This window comes from Barbatula barbatula, assembly GCF_947034865.1.
Source record: "Barbatula barbatula genome assembly, chromosome: 15".
Lineage (NCBI taxonomy): Eukaryota > Metazoa > Chordata > Actinopteri > Cypriniformes > Nemacheilidae > Barbatula > Barbatula barbatula.
In genome coordinates this window covers 2,076,116-2,102,168 of record NC_136778.1, presented here as the reverse complement: position 1 = coordinate 2,102,168, position 26,053 = coordinate 2,076,116, and the positions used below count along the sequence as shown (strand labels likewise).

General features: G+C 39.2%; 3 protein-coding genes across 9 annotated transcripts in view; 2 read left to right on the top strand and 1 right to left on the bottom strand.

Moving 5' to 3' along the window:
* The first annotated feature begins 1,927 nt into the window (after positions 1-1,927).
* On the top strand, positions 1,928-10,295 carry lpin1b (lipin 1b). 4 transcript variants are annotated; one of them, XR_013787612.1, is made up of 21 exons: positions 1,928-2,262; positions 2,701-3,056; positions 3,597-3,797; positions 3,883-4,196; positions 4,342-4,431; positions 4,561-4,675; positions 4,791-5,043; positions 5,124-5,217; positions 5,690-5,850; positions 6,167-6,260; positions 6,341-6,410; positions 7,157-7,249; positions 7,365-7,414; positions 7,506-7,644; positions 7,769-7,917; positions 8,006-8,092; positions 8,192-8,344; positions 8,742-8,856; positions 8,944-9,047; positions 9,128-9,863; positions 10,017-10,295. XR_013787612.1 is itself a non-coding variant. In XM_079473944.1 (20 exons), the coding sequence occupies exons 3-20, from the start codon at positions 3,606-3,608 to the stop codon at positions 9,291-9,293; spliced, it is 2,439 nt and encodes an 812-aa protein (XP_079330070.1). In that variant the 5' UTR covers positions 1,947-2,262; positions 2,714-3,056; positions 3,597-3,605; the 3' UTR covers positions 9,294-10,295. The 4 variants fall into 4 exon arrangements, 2 of the variants coding, with proteins under 2 accessions (XP_079330070.1, XP_079330069.1); XR_013787613.1 differs by having other exon boundaries at positions 1,947-2,262; positions 2,714-3,056; XM_079473944.1 differs by having other exon boundaries at positions 1,947-2,262; positions 2,714-3,056; positions 9,128-10,295.
* A 218-nt stretch (positions 10,296-10,513) lies between these two features.
* On the top strand, positions 10,514-17,665 carry gnpat2 (glyceronephosphate O-acyltransferase 2). Of its 2 annotated transcripts, none has more exons than XM_079474451.1 (16): positions 10,514-10,634; positions 11,405-11,596; positions 11,780-11,956; positions 12,178-12,307; positions 12,565-12,692; positions 12,768-12,843; positions 13,002-13,153; positions 13,244-13,374; positions 14,440-14,663; positions 15,380-15,628; positions 15,718-15,797; positions 15,867-16,007; positions 16,185-16,284; positions 16,672-16,765; positions 16,942-17,003; positions 17,101-17,665. In XM_079474451.1, the coding sequence occupies exons 1-16, from the start codon at positions 10,623-10,625 to the stop codon at positions 17,142-17,144; spliced, it is 1,992 nt and encodes a 663-aa protein (XP_079330577.1). In that variant the 5' UTR covers positions 10,514-10,622; the 3' UTR covers positions 17,145-17,665. The 2 variants fall into 2 exon arrangements, with proteins under 2 accessions (XP_079330577.1, XP_079330576.1); XM_079474450.1 differs by having other exon boundaries at positions 10,597-10,888.
* Positions 17,666-19,060: 1,395 nt separating this feature from the next.
* Positions 19,061-26,053, bottom strand: part of dnmt3aa (DNA (cytosine-5-)-methyltransferase 3 alpha a) — a 30,582-nt gene continuing 23,589 nt past the window's right edge. For 2 of the 3 annotated variants that reach the window (XM_079475093.1, XM_079475094.1), the window contains 4 exons: positions 25,693-25,778; positions 25,422-25,491; positions 25,107-25,225; positions 19,061-25,033 (listed from right to left, as the gene is read on the bottom strand). In XM_079475093.1, the coding sequence (XP_079331219.1) occupies positions 24,892-25,033; positions 25,107-25,225; positions 25,422-25,491; positions 25,693-25,778 (417 nt within the window). In that variant the 3' untranslated portion in view covers positions 19,061-24,891. Of the gene's footprint in view, positions 25,034-25,106; positions 25,226-25,421; positions 25,492-25,692; positions 25,816-26,053 lie in introns of those variants that run through there. The other variant, XM_079475095.1, reaches the window with a different exon arrangement.

Below are 26,053 nucleotides of genomic sequence, written 5' to 3'. Positions count from 1 at the left end.
TTTAGACTGGATCCGAGAAGACAGCAGCACTACTGTTATCCTTACTGTTGCTATGGAAACAGAGGATGAGAAGGCCGAGGGTGATCTGTAAATGTCCTTTTCTATTTTGTCAACACAGGGATTATATTATTTGATTGCAGGCTTAAAAACGAGCTCAAAAGCACATGTAGACTTCACAACAAAGTTCATAAAAGTGTTTTTCTGCTGCCGTAACTTATATTCACGACTGATGTCCTGGACACATATAAATGTGCCCTGGACTTACTTGAGAGCCAGAACTAGAAACAAATAAAGCAGACAACTGAAAAGCCAAATGCATGCCGGAGCCTACCACAACCAGACTCGGCACGTGAGCACAAAACCTCAGAATCTCTCGTTTCCTCCGTCTGCTTTTCTTCGTAATATTCTCTTTTTCCTCTGAATGTCAAAGAACCAAAAGAGTTTGACATTAAAATCTACAAACAAACACACTCTGTCTCAATTCAATTCAATTTTATTTATATAGCGCTTTTCACAATTTGCATTTTTCCAAAGCATCTTTACAGGGGAAAATAAGAAAAACACAAAAAAGGTAAATCACAGTACATGTATACCTTAACTTATTATTTACTATGTGTTTATATAACATCTAATGTCAGCAGTCTCCCGGTGGTTTATTTAGCATATTTTGCATTATTGCTTGGCTGAAAAGATGTGTTTTTAATCTAGATTTAAATTGGGCGAGTGTGTCTGATCCTGGAATAATATCAGGAAGGCTATTCCAGAGTTTAGGTGCTACGTATGAGAAAAATCGACCCCCTTTGGTGGATTTAGTTATTCTAGGTGTTATCAAAAGTCCTGTGTTTTGAGATCTTAGGGAGCGTGATGGGTTGTAGTGTGATAGAAGCTCTGTTAGGTAGGTAGGGGCTAAACCCTTCAAGGCTTTATAAGTGATTAAAAGCACTTTAAAGTCAATACGATACTAAATGTGTAGCAAGTGAAGGATTGATAAAATTGGGGTTATGTGATGGTATTTTCTGGACCTGGTTAGAACTCTGGCAGCTGCGTTCTGAACTAACTGTAGTTTGTTTATAGATGATGCAGGACAACCACTAAGTAGCGCATTACAGTAGTCAAGTCTAGAGGTCATAAATGCATGAATAAGCTTCTCTGCGTCAGCAACACAGAATATTTCGTAATTTGGCAACATTTCTTAGGTGGAAAAAGGCTGTTTTTGTGACATTTGAGATGTGATTTCGAAATGACAAGTTGCTCTCTAATATAACGTCTAGATCTATTAATGTATTTGTTGGAGTAACAGTACATCCTTCAACTTGCAGTTTATAATCAGAAATATGTCTGATGCATGTGGAACCTTTTATAGTCATCGTGCTCTTGTAAAGCTTCCTGGGTTATTTCCTCTGTTAGATGTCAAGCAAAGCTCTAAGATCTAACTGTGTAGACAGTATACAATTGCACCTTTTCTCTCTGTATTTTGCATCACGACTGTCAATGTTTGACCTCCTTGTATCTTACATAAGTACATTAAAACACAGTTTAAAATGAACCGACGTATGAATTTTACTGGAATGTATGAATTTGTATCTGTCACCTATCAATGAACCCATTCCATTACAAATTATTCATTTTTTGATATTGTAAGAATCACCGTACAAATTATAAATGTCATTTGTGATATCTGCAAGTATGTTTTTATTTATAACCCTGGAAGATGACAAGAAAACAAAAGTGTAACAGTGTTACATGACAAGTATCACCATTACAGCAGACCTATATTTAGACATCCGTTTATATACAGTCGTCGAGACACCAGACATCGGATGTAAGTAAAAGCGGCGCGCTGATTGGACAGCTGGATCACCTCACGGCGGCCACGCCGAACGATGAGAGCCGTGCTCTGATTGGACGGCCGGATCAGCTCACAGCTGTCACTCAGAGCGTAACCCACACCAACACGGACTAAAATAAAATATCTGCGCCCGCCTTAAACGTCTTCATTTCTCTTTAACAGAATCATATTTGTAAATACTCCCAGGCAATATGCAAAACAATAACATTCAGAACGACGCTTCGTGTCGACGCTTGAGCGGGATTTGCATACGTTCGCTTGATTGGCTCAAAGTCGCATGACATAATATTCCTTTAGAACGTTTTTGGTGTGTGACGTCACGTATGATCTAATGAATCTGAGTCTGTTACGTTTGTGGCATTTGTGTGTTTGTCCTTTACGGTTATGAAGAACTGAAGGGATTCTTCCTAGAGGTGAGAGAGACTTTTATACATCAAGTCCATACATGTGTTTGTGTGTAATGTGTAAGTGTAGTCGTTGATGTTATGACGTTATGTTAACATTCTATAGTGACGTGTCTTTCAAATTTGAACAGTAAAGTCATGATGTCACAATGATGTATGTCCTGACTCAAGGCGCATGTGTCTTAACAGTTTTGATTGATGATGAATAGCTCATGCAACCTTTAACATGTCAGAAGGGAATCTTTCCCTTTAACTCCAGACCTTCAGATTTCGTTCTCTTTCTTAGTTCCTCTCTGCAGCTTTGCTGTGAGGGGCAATTTAAAAAACCTGCAGAATTATCCAAATACAGATTTCCACGGTTTACATCTGCCTTGACTCTTTGCAGAGGGAAACCGATGACTTTGATATCCCGCTCTAGATGTTTTTTCATCTGTTCTCTTAACTCAGTTAGGATCTCCAGGGCCGTGATTATTCAGTTATGGAGGAATATGACACCAGAAGAATTACAACAGCAGTGGTCTGACGCAAACACGCTGTCATTCTTACATCTACTGCTGCATGTAGACGGTTCAGACCTCTGGGCTCAGCTGGGAATTTCATATTTCATGATGTCTGGACAGTCGGAACGTCTGTTTGATCGAGTACAGTAATATCCAGTGACGGGATCCCGGCATTTACAGTAACATTCTAAGAGCTTTTGACTGGATATAAATAACCCATTCCTTCTTGTGATTGGATGAGAGTGGATTAAAAGAAGCAGGGAGGAAAAGCAGCTGGGTGACATTTCCTCAAAAATCTTGAAGGTCAATGTTATTTTATGTATTGTTATTTTACCAGGATAGTCCCACTGGTATGTAAATCTCTTCTTGGCCAAAATGGCAGCAAGGCAGTTATGTTTGATCGACTGCTTGGCGGGATAAACAGTACGGTACTGAAACTTGAAATACAGAATATTCTGTTTTTTAGAATTGAAAACAAAAGGTCACACAGCTGAATCTTTAAAGAATGTTCAGTGTTGGCCAATTTCCTGTTGAAACAGGAAGCTGTCTTTTTATTTAAAGCAGGCTTTAAGGGAGTAGTATACCCAAGTACAAAAATTCTTCATTCATCTTTTAATAACAATAATTTAGTCCAAAACCTGTATATGACTATTTGAAAAATGTCTTTGTGTTCATACAATGAAAGTCAATGGGGGACAATGTTTGGTTACCATAGTTCCTCAAAATATCTTCTTTCGTGTTCTGCAGAGGAATGAAAGTAAAACTAAATGCTACAATAAATAAACAAACCACACAGATGAAGGGGATCCATCACATGACTTCTCTTCTTCATTTTCCATGTAGGCTCGGACCATGAATTACGTGGGGCAGTTGGCCGGGCAGGTGTTTGTGCAGGTGAAGGAACTCTACAAAGGTCTGAATCCCGCCACGTTGTCCGGCTGCATTGATGTCATTGTTGTACAGCAGCCCGACGGATCTCTGATCTGCTCACCCTTCCACGTGCGCTTTGGAAAGATGGGCGTCCTGAGATCACGAGAGAAAGTGGTGAGCAGTTAACGTCATGACATTTCACTGAGCTTCTGAAGTGAACCTGTCTGACCCTCTCTCTCTCTCTCTCTCTCTTTCTCAGGTGGATATAGAGATCAATGGAGAACCTGTAAATTTGCACATGAAGTTGGGAGATAATGGAGAAGCTTTCTTTGTCATGGAGATGGAAGATGATCAGGTGGTTCCCTATTATCTGGCTACATCTCCCATCCCGTCTGAGTCTGACGGAGGGGCTCTGATGGGCTGCTGTGCTGAGAATGGTGTGATGAAGAAGAGGAGGAAGAGGAGAAGGAAGTTTAAAGTGGAAGGCGTGAGGAAAGAGGACAGCCTGGAGTTTTCAGAAGAGGAGCTGTTTAACATTGACATTAATGATAGTGAGCAGTCGGGTGAGAACAGGTGAGACCACCAGACCAGAGACTGTATGTGTGAAAGCAGAAGAAAATAGCAGATGGGGAAGTCTTAGTCATCAGACAAAAAAGCAGACGCGATTCTGCTGGATTTGTGTTTGTTGTTTGTGTAAACTCACATGTGTGTTTTTAAGGGGAGAGCTGGAAAACGAAAGTTTAGACGCTGGAAACACCCAAAAGAAAAACAAAGAATGTGCTCGGTCAGATGAGGAATGGAGTCACAGGTAGAAAGTATCTAATTTAATTTATTTCACTTTTTTGTATTTTTTCTCTAAAAAGAAAGAAAAGTGTTGAGGAAATGTGTAAGGGCTGGATTATAAAAATGTTGAATTTGTTTTGTTCTCTCTTTTCAGTCCTAACGTGTCTCGTCCCTGCACTCCTAAAAATGACTCTGAACTGCTTTGTAAAGGACAGCCGGAGGATTCGGCCATGTTGTGGTCCTGGGGGGAACTTCCTCAAGCTGCCAAGGTTAATGTGATCTTTAAAGCCACCTCACTCACACGTTTACTCAACTAAAAGAAAAACAAAATTGATGTGATTGTAAAACTCATGATTCATGCAATATGAAATCTTGTATTTACAGCCAACATTTTTGTGTGCAAAACCAAACCTCCTGTCTCCGTTGTCAATCCCCATCTCGGAAAACACACATTTCAGAGTCATTCCCAGCCATGATAACATCACATCTCACCCTGACGGCCAATCGACCGGATCGAAAGAGTTTGAAAAGCCGGAGGTGACATCAGCAGCATGTGTGATGTCAGAGAGCGAAGTGAATGGAGCAAACACTGGACACCGCTCACAAAATAAGACAGATTCACACCGTCAAAGAAAAGGTCATTTGTGTATTGCGTTCCTAAATAATACAGCTTGTCGTTTTTCCATATTCGGTCCATTTAAAGTGTTTCATTTGTAGACAAGAGATGTCGCCACCTGGGATCGGACGGCGTGTATTTGGATGATATAACACAGTTGGAACCAGAAGCTGCTGCACTTTACTTTCCTAAAAGGTGTGTCATCCTAATTTCCCCTCTTTCACTGTCTTTTAAATGTGACCCTGGACCACAAAACCAAGTAGCACGGCAACATTTTTAGGTATAGTCAAAAATACATGGGTCAAAATTATCGATTTTTCTTTTATGCCAAAATTCATTAGGATATTAAGTAAAGATCATGTTCCATGAAGATATTTAGTTAATATCCTGACGTAAATACATAAAAACATTTGTTTGTTCGATTTTCTCAATATTTAGATTTTCTTGCACCCTCAGACTCCAGATTTTCATATTAGTGTGTCCTATCCTAACAAACCAAACATCAATGTAACACATATCTATTCAGCTCTCAGATTATATAAAAATCTCATTGACCCTTAAAACCCTTTTGTGGTCCAGGTTCACAAATAATAATAATAATAATGTGCACCCCAGCATGCTCAAAGGTAAGTTTTTTACATTATAATAAATTCTTTATCGAGAGCAGTGGATCAGAGCGCTCGTGCGGTGAGAGTAGTTCTCGTGGTGTGACCGTGTCTCAGTCCGCGTGCAGCTCAGGAGCAGACAGCGGCGTGGACAGTTACGACCTGCCCTCTATCGGCATCTCTCTGTGTGGAGGACTGACAGAAAACAGAGAGATTACTAAAGGTACACAACATCACACACATCAAATGATGTGCAGTTTACATTTAATAGACACTTCCAGGTATTCCGGCTTCAGGTTTTGTCATTTGGTTTCATAATGTCATCAGAATGAAATTCAAAATGCATTTGTGCAGACAGTAGCGAGTGTAAATTTTTTTCTTCTAAGGTTAACGTTTTTAATAATACACCAACACTGTGTTTTTGTGCTTGCCTATAGTATGGTCACCCAAACGAATATATGCTCATGCATCATTGTTCTATATATAAACATTATTGATTGGAATCTCTCTCTCTCTCTCTCTCTCTCTCTCTCATTCAGAGCATTTCCAGCAGCAGTCTGTATCTTATCAGCAGTTTGCTGAAAATCCCTCCATCATTGACAACCCAAATCTGGTGGTGAAGATCGATTCTAAGTGAGTTTTGTCATGTAGTGATCAATTCTCATTGCTCTCTGACTGAAATAATGACTGCTGTTCTTGCTTTTTTTGAGCAGGTATTACAACTGGAACACTGCTGCTCCTATTATACTGGCAATGCAAGCCTTCCAGAAACCACTGCCCAAGGTAGACGCTCATGCACAAAATTGATACAGACTCACATACACACCCAGCCCAAACACACACCAGTGTAATAAAATAATGTTGTAATGTTGTCTTTTGCTCACCCTTACGTTGTTCAAAATCCCATTCTGTGAAACAAAAATGCAGATGTTTGGCAGAATATCTGACCTGCATCAAATGTGGATAACATGCAATGCAAAGCTCCAAAAAGGCCATAAAAGCACCATAAAAGCACATGCACCCTATTTCACATTTTTTCCATTACCCAATTATAAATAGTTTGGCACACAAACATGTGCAAACAAACACACAAACTTATATTTAGGTACCTGAAATATTTAGCTACTCGGGCAGTATATGTACTGTAGGTAGGAGAGCACTGAGGGCTTTTTCAATATGACTATTGTCACTGAAAAAAGTAAACAACTACGCCATCTGCTGGAGTAATGTTTGATCTGACAAATGTGATTACAAAATAACAGTCTAATGTATTACAGAAGAAAATCCAACCTGATGCCCCTTTACCACACATATACACGGGATGCTATGACCAGTTTCATTTGATCTCTTTTTCTGTGTATCACCTCCCCCTGTTTGTGTTTGTGTGTTATAGTTTGCAGGATTCAGTTGTGTGTTTTATGTCCTGGAGTTTGTCTTCTGTCGTCTGCAGCATCTGTTTGTTACTGACTTTTTTTTAGACAGTCTTTTTCAGTTGCTAAGCATTGCGTTTATGTGCATGTCCATCATAGGCCACCGTAGAAAGAGTTGTGAAAGATAAGATGCTCAAAAACAGAGGAAGATGGTGGTTTTCATGGAGAGGAAGAACAAACAACACAAAACAAGTATGCAAAAACTATTAACACAACTAATTACCCAAACTAAATAACTCAATCGTATTCTGCGCTACAATATGTACATGTATAATTTCTGACACAATTTGGATTTTGTGTTTTTCAGGATTTCATTTCAGCTGTTTCAGAATGTGCACCAAGAGACGACAAAAACAGGTTAAAATCTGATTCAAACATTAATATGGAATAAATAGTAGTGTAACAAAACTTGCCAGCACTTTATAATCATGTGACTAAACTCTTACAGGCGGACAGAAGAGTTTTCCTCCAGTGATGACGATCACTTATCTGGCAATCAAACCCCCAAACCCGATCACACAGTCCCCGCCCTCACCACAGGAGGCGTGTCCTATAAGAAGACTCTCCGCCTCTCCTCTGAACAGCTTGTAAGAACATTTACAGCTGATACCATGAATAAAGTGTTATGCATGCAAAGTAAACCAAGTTAGTCGCTTAGCATCACTGCTGCACTGATCTGATCACATTTTGTGTGTCTTTGTGTGTTTGTAGGCGAACCTGCAGTTGAAGGAAGGTCCAAATAATGTGATATTTAGCGTGACAACTCAGTATCAGGGAACATGCCGCTGTGAGGGAACCATCTACCTATGGAAATGGAATGATAAAATCATCATATCGGATATAGATGGTACAATCACCAGGTACTATCTTAACAAATTTCAGTATTTTTTTATTTTAAATACATCCGATCTTAAAACACTGATGTGCTTCTCTTCACCCTTTCCGCAGGTCGGATAAGCTGGGACACATTCTGCCCACGCTGGGTAAAGACTGGACCCATCAGGGTATTGCACGTCTCTATCATAACGTCAGCCAGTAAGAGCTCACGATCACATGATCATTGCAGTGTGATTCACTGGTTTATCAGAAGGATAAAGAAATTCTGACGTGATGCTGTGTGTATGTGTTTTATAGGAATGGTTATAAATTTATGTACTGCTCTGCGAGGGCGATTGGAATGGCTGAAATGACCCGGGGTTACCTGCACTGGGTCAATGAGAGAGGAACAATGTTACCACAAGGACCTGTTTTACTGAGTCCCAGCAGCCTGTTCTCAGCACTACACAGGTGATTTTGACACACGCATGTAACAAAATGACAACATAATGGCGGAAAACATCATATTTCCAAAACCTGTAAGGTCTTTTTATTGTTTTCATTGGTTAAATATTTGCCCACAAATACGAAAGGCAGCGAATAATAATGATTTATGAAAAAAATTCGTGGAGCAATATGCAATTATATTTGTAGTGATATTGTCAGAATTGTTGTGCAGAAACTTTTACATTTAGTCATTTAGCAGACGCTTTTATCCAAAGCAACTTTCAAAGAATTCAGGGAGCAATAAGTGATATGATATACGAGAGCAATAGTACGATAGGTGCTAATACAAAGTTACTAGTTTCAATAAAAGCTAGACAACTACCTGTTGAGAGAAAGAGACACTCACTACTGTCTGTTTTAGGGAGGTGATTGAGAAGAGGCCAGAGAAGTTCAAGGTGGCCTGTTTGACAGACATTAAGAATCTCTTCTGCCCAAACACGGAGCCATTTTACGCTGCATTTGGGAACAGAGATACAGTGAGTAAACACATAAAAATCCTTTTTTTTATTTGTGAATATGTGAAAATGAAATGAGAAGTTGAGAAGTGTGTTCTGTGTCTTTAGGATGTTTTTTCCTATAAGGAGGTTGGCGTTCCTTTAAACAGAATCTTTACCGTCAATCCTAAAGGAGAGCTGATCCAGGAACACGCCAAGACCAACATCTCATCGTGAGTGCACGCTTCTCACCGCGTGTTACTGCTTTGTGTGTTTTACAAACTAGAGCTTCATCTATGCATTACCTGTGCAGGTACGCTCGTCTGGGTGAAGTCGTGGATCACGTCTTTCCGCTCCTGAAGCGCACCAGTTCCTGCGATTTCCCCTGCAGTGACACTTTTAGCCACTTCACCTACTGGAGAGAACAGCTCCCTCTGGTGGAGGGGCAGATAGCGAGCACAGACAACACCTGTCACTGAATAAGGCACACAACATTCTGTGTAGACGAAAAACAAATACACGCTGAGTGTACAGAGAAATAATACAAACATGCTGAAAATCAACAAACCTCAAATATATGCACTGTAGGTCTGGCACTTTCTTTCAACGATATCTTCACATTGTGATCACTTTTAAAGTGCGCTCGGATATATTATATATGCTGTGACTGAGAGGTTTTGATAAACCTACAGAATCTGTTACTCCAGTATAATAATTGAAAGATTACTTGTAAAATGAGTTGAAATAAGTTTATTTATATGTTTCAACATATTTGTGTTTATTATTTTTAAATCGAAAATAATTTAGCAATGTTACAATCAAAATAAGTGATGTTACATCTTACAAAGAAATTACATTTTGCCTAAAATCTGATTTACTTTTGTGCAAAACATGATTCACATTTTTGACACATATTTGAGACACTGTTACATTGCTTTAATCATTTGGACATTATTTAAACCATTAGTTTGAAATCTAGTCCGGTCTATTAATTTGACTTATTTTGCCGTCATATGGAGCACTTCATCTGTTTATTCTTACCTGTCTAAGCATTTACATTTACATTTATTCATTTGGCAGACGCTTTTATCCAAAGCGACTTACAAGTAGTTTTATACAGTGGCACATTACTGCAGAGCAATCAGGGGTAAGGTGCCTTGCTCAAGGGCCCTTCAGTCATGACCTGCTGGCACTGAGATTAGAACCGGCACAGATCATCTTATACTTTAAACACGTTACTGAGAAAAGATGAAGAAATAGCCTGATTTTATGTAATATTATAACCCTGTTTGTGCTAAAATGTCTTTTTTGTGTTATATACTATATTTTACAGGGAGGACTGTATAGTTTAAAGTGTTAAAGTGGGAAGAGGATATTCTTTCAGTGAAAGAGCAGATGAAATCAGTCCATCATGAGCAATGATGAGTAAATGTGAAATGTGTCTAGCTGCTCAATAAAGATTCATACATGTCAAGTAAAGCAACCATGTCAGTGCGACCCAATGCATTTAAAGGAGATCAACTTAAAGGAGTTATCACGTGATAAATTTGATCGATAAGTGATCTCACGTTAGACCAGAATACATGATTTGTCGTATCTGTAGTTTATATATTTGATCAAAGTTCTTGAGAGAGATATTAGTTTAAAGTGGGAGGTTATTATTGGGGGTAACAGGTCGCGGGACGGGAGGAGTTACTGCGGTGCGCGCGCTCATTGGCTGGTGCGCGTCTGTCCGAGTGCGGGTCGGTTCGAGGTTCATATTGGATCGGACGTCAGGAGGTCAGAACACCGCACGCTTTGGATCAGACATGCTGCGAGGGGTATGAACATCATTATGTCTGTAGTTTAGTTACTGTCTTACTGTGCGTTTTGCTTCAGACGCGCGTTGACTGACGCGACGCGACGCAATGAAACGAACGTTACCATCATGATCCACAAAGCGTTGCGCGTGTTTTCAGTGGAGGAGGAATATAGTGTTAGTTTGTCTTTATTAGTGAATAGAAACAGCAGCTCTTTGTTTCGCTTTCAGTATCTTTAAACACGGAAAATGGGTTTTACAGAACGATACGAAAACGTAAGAAAAAGTTTGTCTTGCACTTTCATCGCTGCTATTGTTCAATGTAAATAAATAAAAAATGTCGGTTTGCGTAAATATGCGTTTAATGGTGTTTAATGGATCGATGCAGATGCGTGCGGCTGTTGCGTCGCGTCTTTTTGAACGCGCACAAAGTCTCGTGGTGTGAACGTTCGTAAAAGTTACATTTCTGATAACACGGCAAACGCTAATAGTCTTCTTATCAAAATGCATTAAAAATGTATGTCACAGACATTATCAAATTCAGATCAATTAAGATTTACATTTGCAAAGCTAAAAAACAAATTAGCGATCAATTAAAAACAGTAATGATTAGAGAACAAGATATTATTTTTATATTATGTTTGTCTATGGGTTTACACCACCAATTAAACCAAAACTTCACAATGAATACTGGTCACATCATTATCATTAGACCGATCCCGTGATTTTAATATCATAAGGTTCATCTTCAATTTTCAGTGATTTAAATGAAATATATTGCGTTTGTTCAAGAATGCTGACACAGTGCAGACAGAAGCCGGGAGCTTCTTTGATATGCTGGAGGAGAGGAGGCGGGGCAGCGATATAGGCCACGCCCTGCGGACATTTAACCCCCAACCCTACCTAGGTGCCACACCCACTTCGACCTGCGCTCTCAACAGGATGGTGTTAGAATCGCAGTTCCTGAGCTACATCATACAGGAGGTGAGCGAGTGAATATATAACTGCTTCACAAGCTTTATCTGTGAGATTACATGGAGAGACTCATTTGTGTCTAGTTTATTTGCCCACAGTACTCCTGATCTACGAATGAGCAGCCTATGAGGAATAACATCTGTTAGATGATACGATCATAACAGGTTGGAATATTTGCACACATACACGCAGGTCGCGGATGAGAAGGAGGAACCGCGCGAGGTGATTCTAGAAGAGGCGACTGGGATACTGGAGGAGATGGCTCAGAACCTGCAGCTGCGCTCCATCCGTCTGCTGGGCTTTATAATGAACAAAGTGTTCAAGAGTGTGTTTCGCTCTATATATGTGAACGAGGAAGGACTCACACGGGTTGGTTTTTTTTAAATTCTCTTTTCAAGAACCTTTTTTTATGGAGTATTCAATTAAAATATGTAAGTAGCACTATGTTAGTTGTAGGCCAATTGGTTGGGGAAAGATCATTTCAAACCCCGCAGGCGTTCGCTGCGTGTAGAGAGCAGACTGAATTCAAGTTTGAGAATGAACACAATTTTTTTTGTTTGGGTAAACTACATCCCGTTCGACCCCTCCAGCTCCAGCAGGCCATTCGGGAGCATCCTGTTATCCTGATGCCCAATCACAGGAGTTACATGGACTTCCTTGTCATCTCTTACATCATGTTCACATACGACCTCTCTGTTCCCGTCATCGCAGCAGGAATTCGCAAGTATCCGCACATTTTTGTCGTAACTGTTGGTGGCCGAAATCATAGTTGCATTTTTGAAGAAAAATCATCAGACATATGACTATTGCTTGAATGATGTACACTCACATGAGATGAAGACATCATCTGTGCACTTTGAGCCAATCGGGTCTCTGTGAATAAGGAATACAAAACATTTACATCTTTTGAAATTAGAAGTTGCTATAATGTATTAACCTATTTCTCCATTAACCTTCATTGTCATTTTTCCCTTCAGCTCTGATGGGGATGAAGCTGGTCGGTGAGATCATTCGGCGTGCGGGTGCATTCTTTATTCGTCGTGGCATTGGCTCAGACAAGCTCTACTGGGCGGTGCTTTCTGAATATGTCAGAACAATTGTCCGGGTGAGAATAAAGTCGATGTTATTATCAGAATTCTTACGTGAAATTATTTTACCAACACTGTGCGTTTTTGTGCAGACAGGTTACGCGCCTTTAGAGTTTTATGTTGAAGGGTTACGGAGCAGAACATTGAAATCGCTTACTCCAAAACTAGGTGAGTTAACGTTTTCCTTAACCTCAAGGTGAATGATGTCCGATTAAAACAACATAGTGCTTTTTACGATTTTTCATTGTAATGCATTTAGAATTTGCGTAGGAGTCATTTTGTGACGGTGGTTTTCTCAGGTTATTTCTGTTTTGGGATCTTTACAGGAATGATGCAGATGGTCCTGGAGCCTTTTTTTAAAGGAGAAGTGTTTGATATCAGTCTGGTCCCCATCAGCATCAGTTACGACCGTGTGCTGGAGGAATCGCTCCTCGCTCGTGAGCTGCTGGGCATCCCTAAACCTAAAGAGACCACGGGGGTACACAGCTGAGCTCTTCATCACAGACATCTAAAGTGTTTTTAAAACATGACAAAACAGAGCGAATCATTTCTCGTTTTAAATCTGCAGGGTTTGCTAAAAGCCAGGACTGTGCTGCAAGAGGATTACGGCTGCATGCACGTGTGCTTTGGCACCCCTCTGTCCGTAAGAGACCTGATGAAAGAAAGAGTCATTCGCATGCAGTACAATCCGATACCCAGGTAAGAGTTTTTCACAATGAAACATGTTTGAATCCGTGAAGTTTATCTGTAACATCCTTTTACTGTTGGTGTGTCCTTACAAGAATACTCTTTTTTTCAAGTTTGCTATAAGTACACTTACAGTAAGTTCACATGCAGTCTATTTTTCTATGTACTTGTAAGACTTCAAATGACACTTGAAGTTATAGTTTACCCAAAAATAAAATGATGTCATCATTTACTCACCCTCTTGTCATTTCATGAATGACTTTCTGTCTTCCACAGAACACAAAAGAAGATATTTTGAAGAATGTTGTTAACTGACCCCCTTCACTTGCATTGGTTTTGTGTCCATGCAATAGAAGTGAATGGGGTCCATGCTGTTCGGTTACCAACTTTCGTCAAAATATCTTCTCTCGTGTTCGACAAGAAAGAAACTCATACAGGTTTGAAATGGCAAGAGGGTGAGTGAATAAATGATGACAGAATTGTTAGGTGAACTATCGCTTTAAGACAGACAGAAGTCTTTCACGTACAATTGTTTTCACTCATGGTTGATATAAAACATTTATAATTAAACGTTTTAAGTAAACAAACAATAAATTGTTGAGGCGAAATAGCTCAAATAAAATAAAATGCCTTGAACTTTAATAATTTAATATGAACAAAATAAAGCATAAATATAAATAAAACTGCATAGACCGTGAACTATAAGTAATACCTTACAACAAGATTACTTGTTGTATAGTTGCAGTACTAATAAAAAACGTAGTTGTTAGCTCTTTGTGTACTCAAAGTTTACGACACACTTTTATAAACTACAGATGTATTCCCAAATTGCACTTTTACAAGTAACTTACTTCATAAAGTATTCTTAAAAATGTACTTGAACTTAATAAAACTTGAAGTATAAATGTTTTGTAAGGTCGTGGGTGTAATTCCTGAGTAAAAATCAAGCAACTAAAAATATCTTGAATAAACCTTAAATATATATATACCTGATACCTTTAATAGCCCCATCTGTTTAGAATGGAAACATTGGCGTAGTTAACAGTACAATATAAACTTTGTTTCTGACATTAACAGAGACCTGCCCATTAAACCCAATAAGGAGACACAAGAGTTTGTATCTGGTCAAGCCCACACGATTGTCCGTCTGCAGGAGAGAAATGTGGTCCTGAGCCCTTGGAATCTGATGGCTGTGGTTCTCCTTCAGAACCTGCAGGGTGTTGATCTGGACCAGATGACACGCAGAACTCTCTGGCTGAGGAATCTGGTCCTACGGTTCGGAGCTCATCTCAACTGGCCCAGTAAGAATGCGTAGAGGTCATATATGCCATTTATAAACTGTATCGCATTAGGAAATGTGACATAATGTACCTGAGTTAAGATTCAAGAATTCATAAACAACTTTAACACAAAAATAGTAGCTCAATAGACTTCCCAAGGGTCCAACACTTCTTGGTATTGTGAAGCTTCTTTAATTCTGGGATTTAGGCCAAACATGTAAATGGGTTGTATAGTCCCCAAACGCAACAAAACACCCATTCAGAACTGTTCCCATGGCAACCGCATCGACTGACCAATAAATACACGTATGGGGCAAACAGCATGCAGTTCTTAAGTTTGTGCAATGAATCATTTGGAAAGAGTAAGCGGTTGTTTGAGTTCCTGTTGATGGCAAAAATAACATTTAACAAATGAAATTATCATTTTATGCACCGATGTGAAAGAGAACTTTTGGGGAAGCACAATTTTATTTGATGATGTAAAAATCTACTCTTAAAGACACAGCACACCCTTAAAAATTCAAATGACCTCATCATACTTTTGCCTTCATATGACTTTGTTCTGTAAAGGTATTTTGAGAAATGTTCATGTAACGGAAGTTTATGGGGTTAAATGTTGTTCGGTGTCCGACTTTCTTCAGAAATATATGTTCTGTAAAGTCACATGCGTATGAATCCATTTTTGACGTAAGGGTGAACTATCTGTGTCTTTATCAACGATGAAATCTGCTTTGTAGAGCACGTTTCAGATTCTGAGGTGATGTCATCAAGCATGACCCTGCATCGCTCAACAGTTCACTGTGAGAAGGGGCGTGTCTATTTAGTGGAGGAGGTGGGTCCTGAACCGGTCAGTCAAGAGGAGGCCGTGTTTAGACGTGCGGCTGCCGTGCTTGTGTGCGCCTCCTACAGGAATCAAGCCATACATGTGTTCACAAGACCAGCCATGGTGGCAGTCGCTATGACGACAGCTGTAAATAGCAGGAAGGGTGGGTATGGAGATCAGAAGACGACCTATATATAAAATAAAAAAATTGGGGGTCTGTAACTTTTAACACATCTGTGGTTTCTGTTCCAGATGATATCATTCGTCATTTTAACTTTCTGGTGGAGGTCTTTTCGAATGAGTTTGTCTTTGTTCCCGGTCAAACCGTCCAGGTAAGTATGACAGTCTATAAGCAAAGCTGCCGGACACAAGACATTCGTCTAAACATCTGCCTGTCTCAGGATTTCGAGGAGGGCTGTTCTTTACTCCACCTGGCTGGTGTGATTGTCCGCTCTGATGAAGAGATGCACGTGACAGAGGAAGGACGGGACATCATCGTCTTGCTCAGAGCGATTATACAGCCTTTTATAGAAAGTTACCAGGTGATTGTTATTCTCAGATTGACTTGTGTACAGTTGCACTATAAATGTCACAAATCTTTATTATATATTGCAAAACAAAACAAAATGAAAGATAAATTCTTAACACTTTTCGGATCTACGCTACTCATACAAACAAAAAGGAATACTTGGGAATGTGACGCATTAATGTGTGTTCAGGTGGTGTTCAGATACCTGTGTGAGGAGAGCTCGCAGACGTTCAGAGAGAAGAACTTCGTACCCAACGTGCGCAGGTTTATCATGAAGCTCCTGATAGCAGGTGAGGATCACAATCGAAGTCCAGACTGAATCTGTGCTCACATACATGCAGAACTGAAGTTTGCTGTTGATATCTGTGAAGCAAGCTTAATGATTAATCCACGTCCTTTGATTAAAATGTCTGCTTAATGAAGAAATAAATATATAAATGTGAAAACAGAGCGACTTACAAATGAAAGAGCATTTAACATTTTGTCAAGGTGCTGAGCTGACGATAAGTAGTTTACCGAGCCATGTTTACAAGAACGTTTAAAGCCGAAGCAACAAACAATGAATCACCTAAACGATTTAGATTAAAAAAAATAAAAAACGGAGCTAGGACGTTTATAGCCGGGGTTTTGTAAGGTAAGCTGAAACATGTTTTCAGTGTCTTCTGTCTCTCTTTTAGGTGAAGTTCAGTCTTATGAATGTTTATCATCTGATGTGCAGAAGAACGTTCTCTCAGCTTTGCTCAGGATGACTGCTGTGACCAAAACCAAAGTGTAAACACCTAACACCCATTTTTACGTTTCTCTTGGTGCTTTGCTAATTCTGACTTTGTTGATAAAGTGATTTTTAAAGTGTGCTATGTATAATGTGTTTAATGTTAGAAATGCAGATAATAATAATGACTCCCCCCCTCTCTCTCTCTCTCTCTCTCTCTCTCTCTCGCTTTCAGAGAAGAACAGAACGAGTTCACAGTGAATACAGCTGCAGTGAAGAGAACGTGGAATTATTTAAGTAAATATATTGTTTAATTTTCGAAACAGAAATAAATATAACCTCATATGAATTTATTTTATATTTTGACTCTTTTAATACATTTTCTCGTTGACAGATGGCGTATTGACCCCTCGGATTGGTTTAGACGCCAGACTGTGATGAAACCCGGCACTCACAACTGGACAAACAGTGACGGTCACCTGCGTTTTCGGCCACAACTGAATGTGGTTTGAGTGATAAGACACCTGCTCAATATTTGTTGTCGTCCATCTGTGATCAAATCACCAAAAATAGATCTTAATGCAAATGGCGTCCATTTCATATCGGCTGAACTCATCTGTTACATGAGGGTTTGTGTTGACCGGAGTCTGTCAACCTAAAGGAGCTGATACAGACGAATGACATCATTCATCAGATTGTGTGAATATCACATAGATAATAATTTACATTTTAAAATGACAGGATCTACTTAGGTTCCGATTTGATCTCATATGTGACATTTTGAAGATGAATACTTATTAACATTCAAATAACTGCATCAATTAAGAAAGACATTATTTTTATAAACGATTGATAAGTGATTTGTATATTAATGATCTTTTTAACAACAGTTTCCAAAGATGGGACAAAAGTATTTGATCAATAATGTAATAAAGGTAATTACGAGCTATATAAACCTCAATAATGCACTGTTTTACCTCATTTCGTAGTATATATTGTTTGTAGTGTTCACATATACATCACTGTGTTCACTAGAAAATTCGTCTGTGCGCCCACTGTCTCTTTACAAGTAATGTCCAGTCTTTTTCCCCTGACTTCTCCTCCCCTTCCCTGTGATCGGATCCCGACAATATTCCGCCAGCAATTCCTCCACCTGTTGTCCTTCTTTCTGCATCGCCTGCCTCTGCCTCTCCTGCTTTTTCTCCCATTCCTCCTTCCTCTCTTTAAAGTCCAGCACCCGCTGTTGCGCCCACCGCGGAAAGCAGGAGAAACAGCGCCCCCTGCAGCACGTGCCGCGCACATACACACAGAGTCGAAACTACCGACAGCAAGTGCATGCTAAATTCCCCAATCAAACACAGTCCCTCGAAGTAGGGGACAGCAACGTTAGTTAAATAGGGACCGACAGGGCGTTCTTCCCACTTTTCATCGAAACGGTGAATTAAACGTTCCTCCGGTGAAGCCATTTGACGCAAACACTCGGCGAGCTGTCGCATGGCCCGGCGCAGCGGTAAAAGCGCCAGATACAGCTGACACACAGCCACGGTCAACGAGTGAAGAACCAGACGACACTCGTTAATAGTTTTGCCTTTGAAATAAAGAAAAACACTTTGTTAAAGGCAACAGTGATGCGTCTCATCATAAGCGAAAGGGACAGAATATTGTAAAACATTATTTAAAAAGCATCTTTACCATCCACGAAAAAAATGACCCAAAGGCAAATAATCTGGAAAAAACACATGTTAAAGGGGGAATAAAATCCTCTGGTTGTGAATATGGAATGACAAACTGTTCACGATAAACGAAACTAGTGACGCGTCACGCCCTACAGGAAACCAGGAAAGACATTCTAATAGATGTTATGGTTATAATAACATTGGGTTTAATATCACTGGTGCTGGGTTTAGTCACCCCTTATGCAAAGAAAATATAGATTAGTATTGACTGTCAGTATAATAAATAGCTTATTATAGGCCTATTAAAAAATATATACAATACAGATGCTACAGTATTCAAGTATATTGAATAACATAAAAGGAATTACATTTATTGAAAAATGGGATTTAATACATGGAAATGTAATATTTAATATATTGCTTTGTGATGTTCGGCATATTCCTATATATTTCTATAAAGGACAATATACCGGTTTACAGTAACGGTGATGTTAAAACTGTGATTTTTGATATTGTGTTAAACTACAAACATGTGATAATCTCGTAAATAATTCAGCACTCATTTAACATTCTACTTTAAGAGCCACAATGAAAGAAGAATTGTACTGATGGCATTTACAAAAACAAAATGAAAAATAATATTGTTAACATGTTTTTGGCCATAATAACCCCTGGGTGACATGCCAATGATGTTCACTCTAAACACAAGAACGACAGGACAAGAATCATGTTTAGCACAAAAACAGTACATTTAATTCAAGTGTTCCCCAGCACAAGTGCACTGGAAAGAAGCCGTTATTTTGGCTTCCTACCCTTTCACTGCGTACAGAGAGAGAGAGAGAGAGTTATGGAAGAAAAAGTTGCTATTTTAACATCCTAAAGACCATCAAAATACAACAGAACTACAGCCACACTGAGAGAGAGAGAGAATTGTAACATGACTTTTATAACAAAACAATCTCCTATTCAGAATAAGACTCCTAGAGTACAATAAAAAGAAAAAAAACATAAAAAAATACAAATAGAGAGAGAGAGAGAGAGAGAGAGAGAGAGTAGCTAAATGTGTAATAAAAAAAATAGTATGAAAAAGAAAGAAAGAGAGATTCTAAATGTGTGATACAGATTTAAGTATGTAAAATAAAGAGAGAGAGAGAGAGAGAGAGAGAATGAGAGAGAGAGAGAAACCAGTGACATTTAGATGGACCAGGCTGTAGGCAATAAATATTGATGCAACAACAATTATTTATAAAACAAACATTACAGTCTGACTGTTGCAAGAGTACATGGAGGGAGTATGTAGATAGGAATGCTGGGTAATGCAGTTTTGTCATCACTTTCAAGCAGTTTTGTTACAGTGCACAGTATTTCAGCCTTCAAGCCCCCGTGGGAAGTGACGAGAGCGGAAGTCGTAGTTACGATGTGATGCGCGTTGGAGTGATTTTGCTTAACAAAACAAATCTGTGCTCTGACAATTTCATGTTTCAATTTCGTTATTGACAACAACGCAACAAAATGAAGAGCGATGGTGCAGCTGATGTTTTATCTGTGACGGTAACATTCTTGCGTCGGCACAGAGAATGATGAGCTCTGTAGCTATTTAATTTCGACAGTACGCAAAACAGACAGTCAGCATTTACAAAGATTCTTTAATAGACACACCCCTAACTTTGCAAGTTTGGTCTTTAAAAAAATCCAGCATTTTCGAATAGTAATCGTGTGACGTTCCCGTGCGCTCATCTCGTAAATACGATCATTCCGACATGACTTGAAGGGAGGTTATGAATACAGTATGTTTTTGTTTTTTCCTTCTTTTACTGAGAGGCACATACTACAGTAATGTCTAGGCTAAACACATGATTCTGTACATTTTTATTCTTCTTTTTTACCATTACATTTTCATCAAGTACAAAGTTAAAATGCTTTAGTTAATATATTCATAAAAGAGTAAAATAATAGTGCTTTTTCAAGACTACACAACCTAAAAACAGTCATCGTCAAAACCAATCAAAACTAAATTCCTTATATAGTTTCACATCATTCTTTTCTCATTTAAGAATAAATTGTATAGCACCTTTTTGAAACGCCTTCACTGCAACGCCGCTTTCAAAAAGCTCACGCGAGACCCCGCCTCCTTTAAAGCTGACGACGGGTGATCGGAGGGCTCTCAACATCGTCACCCGTCGACCCTCTTCCCACACGACAGTTCATAAATAGAAAACGATTCTCTGGCTGATGCGTTAATTGGACACGCCTTTCGACGTCACTGTCTCAAAGCTCCGCCTTTCGACGTCACTGTCTCAAAGCTCCGCCTTCCGACGTCACTGTCTCAAAGCTCCACCTTCGTCCCTATTTATTATAACAGCCATGCATATAATCGTACATTAGCCAAATATCATGGCAGAATTACTCGAAATGAATTTGAAAACACCAGCACACGAAACGTAATAAAATGCAAAAAAATGCAAACGTATCTATGTACATTTCACTAACCATTGAAGTTTCGACTAATAACAATCAAACCTCACGTCGCATTACAGGATTTACCTTCACCAAACGAACACGAACGGACTCTAAGGCTACGAGCGGTTCGACCCAGTAAAGCTCCAGAAAGAATCGACTCTACCACACGTTTACTGAAGAACATCCTGCATTTAAAACACTGTGAACTGTTACTTGTCTCGAAATTGCATTAGAACACAATTTCATGAATTTAAGGCAATGTTTTCGGTAATATTTTCATTAAAATTGATGTTAAACAACCTAAATGACCTTTTCAAATTATAACCATTGGATAACAACTCCAAAATGTTCAAACGGCAGGATGTTTCACATTATAATCACTTTCTCTAAAGCAAAGGTTTACTATAACATGTGGACCAAAAGGTATTTCAACAATTGTATGAACTTTCACGAGCTGGCGACATTAGCCGAAGCAACGATAAAGCCAAATCCCCATTTGCTTCCTTTCCTGGTGTACTTTATGTCTTTATGAACTCTCCCCCCTTTAGAGGGCCAAAGCGAAGTCCTCGATTTTCAAGAACGAGCATCTCCGTCAGCACCAAATTCCTGTTTACTTTAGACCGGAAACAGGATTATAAAACAGCACACAGAGTAGAATTGTACAGTAATCCAGTTTTGCGTTTAATCCAAGTGTAACATTTCTGGTCACACCGAAATAAATCACGCTTACCATTAAGAGAGGAATTCTGGGAGCACCGTGTGACCTGGGTTTATGGCTTCACACAAATGGGCCACTTTCCCAGAATCCTGAGCGAGAAGCACAAAATACGTTAGACTACCAAAACCACAGGAGGGTAGATTTGTAACGCTAGTCGGTGTATAGATTAGCATGAGGTCCAAACACTAGTCTGATCCTTGAAGGACGTCCACACTGTAGCCATCTGCACTCCTAATGGAAGCCACTGCGATGCATTGTTGCATTTATATTGAATATAAAACAGGATGCAGAACTCTATTTCAGATCTGATTTACGATGAGTAAACAGCAAATTAAACAGCAATGTTTTATTTTTAGCTTAATTTGGTTTTTCTTCTGAAACACCATGTCTCAAAAGAGACGGTGACGCTGTTTTAAGATTATGATTCTGGATAATTTTCTTGAAATTAAGCACAAAATGCCTATTGTTATTATTTCTCAATATTTCCCTATTCTATGTATTTCTCATTATTTTAAATGCTATTTTTATCATTATATTCTGATTTACTGTTAGATCATTATAACAGAAATATAATTACAGTAAAAATAACTGTAATAAAATCATTAAACTAGCAATAAGCATTAAAACAAAAGTAATTAACATTTACATTTTTGGTGAACCACCTCTTTAATAGTACATTTTATTTGAACATTTTAAATAAATTTAGGTTGTACTAATTTGCATTTTCTTTTTAATTTGCTATTTCCTTTTATTAAAAAAATAACCTTCATTTTATTGTCTATCCTACCATAGTAGGACAAATTGCTTTATAAATGTTCTGTTAAAGCAACAACGAGCCGTTTTTCGACCTAAAAAGAATCTCTCTAAAATGATTTTATTGGTAGGACAACTCTTAACTGGACGAGTTTTACTGCCGCTGCTACCTAAGCAGTCATCTATCGGATGACATCACTGCCTTTACGGCATGTCACGTTTTACTCATGGCCTGGGTGAAGTTAGCCAACTTCTAACAATAAGACGAGACCATCTAGTTCAACGCAAGTCTCTAAACCATCACCATGGCAGAGCAAAAAAATCAAAGAGAGTTTTGTCGGTGGAAGCGAGGAGAACAATGAGAGAGACGTATCAGACAATTGCGCTCATCAACCACATGGAGTAACCCTACACCAAAACGGCTCGTTGTTGCTTTAAACACAAAGATATTTTGAAGAATGTAACACATTTGACTACCACTGTAATTTTTTCTACTATGGAAGTCAATGGCGGTCAAGAACTGTTTGGTTACAAGCATTCTTCAAAATATCTTTCTCTGTGTTTAACCGAACAAACTTGAGGGCGAGTAAATGATGACAGAATTTTTATTTGTGGGTCCACTGTCCCTTAAAAATCTTAAAATCCTAGAAATTAAGCAAACCGTGAAACATACAAGCGTACAAGACGGAAACCTCCGTGGAGCAAAACTTTTCTGAAGTGCAATTATATCAAATGTGAATTTACATCCTGTTGTGTTACTTGTGTACGGTCAATTCAAAAACAGAAAGAAAGCCAGTATTCTTTCATCTATATTCCCGACTACATACGATGCTGCCCATCTCAGAAAAATAGCCGACTTAGTGTGGACGACCCTTCTCACAGTTTACGAGAGAGAAAAACCAAACCGAACGAGAAAAACAATCAGGGAACGGAAACAAAGCACCATAAAGCTGCACCATGAATATCTGCGGCACCATTGATTTACTGCAACAACAGTAGAGACACATGCACGGTCTTGAAACTACACAACATCCCTGATACCTGACTGAACACACACACACACACACAGAGTAATGTACAGTAAACTTGGTGATATCTGGACAAGCGTTCGGCCAAAAACGTCTTGTCGAATCCTATTGAAATAATTCCACCTGTATCTATCTGTGGAAGGTTTGACTTTGGCGTCAATCTGCTGGAGTAGTATTGCATCAGAGACGACAGCAAACGTGGACGACAGAGGAAGAGTCCGTCTCACGGAGAAAATAAAGTTGTGACACTTTAAAGCGTAATTTCTCTCACTGGCTCCAAACGCAAATATATAACGTCACCTGTCATTGGTCGCACAAACAGGAAATCTCCGCTCCGAATACACAAAAAAAGCAATGTGTTGATAGCACCACAGAGCCACAGTGTTTACACTTTTCTAAACAAGCAAGGTATTTCAACATTATAACATTTACACACTTCACCTTTACGTATGCAGTGTGAGTGTATGGGTGTGTAACAAAGCATGTGTGTCAAAGCTCTCTCGCTTTATGTGCCCTATAGAATCCCAGCATTAAAGGCCTTATATATGGCTGTGCATTGTGTTGGTATTGCTGAGAGAGAGAGAGAGAGAGAGAGCACCATTGTCGAGTTAGTTGAGTAAATGAAGAGTTACCGTAGTAACTAGTAGTAGTACCGTAAAAGAGCATATCAACTGTAAACAGTGTATTGTTGATTCTTCAAGCACAGCTTCTCTCTTACAGAAAGTGTGTGTGTGTGTGTGTGTGTTTATGTATGAAAATTAATGTTGCGTTCATGTTCCAGCCACACCGTATCCTAACCAGGTGCTCCAGGTTAATTTTTTTGTCGCCAGCTGTTTGTTTAGTTTCTTATGTTGTCTTGTTGCTGGCTCAGTTTTCATGACCATTCCCAAACATACTGTTCCCTCCTAAAAGGGTGTTTTCAAATTTCATATTTTTTACAATGTTTGACAATAAAAAAATGTAAGTGCAATACACAATTCAAATGTCAAGGCATTACAACAAATAGTATGTATGAAAATTTGCGGGTTCATTTTTATAAATTTTCACAATTCAAAAGAAAAGTTTAATTAGATGCGAGCACACATTGTCAAATGTGCTCTGACTGACTGAAATTTGGTTGCAATGGATTGAAGTTTTCAATAAAAACTACTCGATGCTAAAAATGCTCAAAACCTGCGACATGACACCCGGTCAGAACACGGTGTGACACTCGATTTAGGGTCGGAACGGTTTACCCGGTTCAGATTTTCAGAGAGCAGCGGTTCGTGCACTATATTTCAGACGAACGCACATGTCTTTGTCAGTTTTGTGAGAGAGGAAGAGTTGTCAGATGTGGAACAAGACAAAAGTCTAAAACAATAGACAATCCCATAGATTAAAAAAACAGCGAAGATCTTGGACTTCAAATAAATATATGAAATGTGGCTGTCTAGTGAGTTTGACTAAGGATAGCACCAGCCATTCACAGGCCACCAGCGAGACGAACACAAGAGGCCGAGCTAATTGGATATGCAAACAAGGAAGGAGAGGGAAGCGTGGTGGGCGGAGTATTAGACACAGGCGAAGTATTCCTTCAGCGGGGCGAAGAGGTGCCGTATGACGGGCACGCTCCACGACCTTCCCAGAAGCCTCTGCCTGGCGAGACGACTCATGTTGGACACGTCAGTGTAATGGACGGGGAAGCCAAAAACTCTGTAACACGGACATGGAACGTGTTATATGTCACCTCAAAGTAAAAACAAAAAAAGGTTAACACAGCACTCACCTCTCCATCTCTGTACACCACAGGATGTCCTCTTTGTTGTTCATGTAGACGGGAAAGTGCTGGTCTTTGCCCTGTTTTATAGAGTTTGAGCGAGTTGTGATGGTTCGCACTTTGCCAAACTAAAAAAAAAAAAATTACGAGAGTGAATGACTGCCACGTTTTCAATTCCCAACCTCGCACGGCCAGTCTCTCGACTGTCGACCGAAATCTCTTAGAGTTTAATCTGAGCAACATCTTAAATCATTTAATGAATTTTGCCCCGTACAATAAACCTACAAAATGAACACACACATAAACACATACAGACACACAAACCTTAGCTGTGCGTCCATGTTCCAGACAGTCTTGCAGGTCAATCTTGTCATTTGCCATGGCAGACAGAGGCCTGAGGGTCAAGGGAGAGGTCAAGATTAAGGTCACAGGTCAATGTTTATTATAAGATATTAGAGAAAGAGAGTTATTTATTATTTTGTCTCTGAAGGTCTGTTTCTCAGCACAGTTCAGGGTCGGTGGTTTGTTTAATTCTCTATCCCTAACTGTGAGCAACAGTAAATGTGATGTTTACGTTTTTCAGCCGCTGTCATACCTGCTCATTCCGGGTAAGTTGCCCCAGAAGTATCGAGCTCTGTGTGCTGCCGACACTTCTTTGGCATCGATCATCACAGGATTACACTGAACACACCGAGAATCGAATGAGAATCAACTTATTCTATAATAAAATATAATATAATATAATAAGTTGCATTTTTTTAAAACAGCACACTTAAGCAAAACATTTCACAAATGTGTACAATATGAACAGATAAAACATATATTTGGACACTTTCTGGTTGTTCAAATGTAAGATCGTGTCTATAGTTACTGTGATAAACTGTGTTGAAGGGAGTAAATCAGACAAATTGAAATCCTGAAAGCATTTCATCACTTGCCTAAAGATGTATGACATT

Excerpts from the sequence above, each read along its gene's own strand:
- gnpat2 (XM_079474450.1), top strand. The coding sequence starts at position 10,862 with ATGGGTTTTACAGAACGATACGAAAAC. Across the intron at positions 12,308-12,564 it reads CGTCATCGCAGCAGGAATTC|CTCTGATGGGGATGAAGCTG; the intron begins GCAAGTATCCGC and ends TTTTCCCTTCAG. Across the intron at positions 16,285-16,671 it reads CATGAAGCTCCTGATAGCAG|GTGAAGTTCAGTCTTATGAA; the intron begins GTGAGGATCACA and ends TCTCTCTTTTAG.
- lpin1b (XM_079473943.1), top strand. The coding sequence starts at position 3,606 with ATGAATTACGTGGGGCAGTTGGCCGGGCAGGTGTTTGTGCAGGTGAAG. Across the intron at positions 7,415-7,505 it reads CCAAGAGACGACAAAAACAG|GCGGACAGAAGAGTTTTCCT; the intron begins GTTAAAATCTGA and ends AAACTCTTACAG. Across the intron at positions 7,645-7,768 it reads GCCTCTCCTCTGAACAGCTT|GCGAACCTGCAGTTGAAGGA; the intron begins GTAAGAACATTT and ends GTGTGTTTGTAG.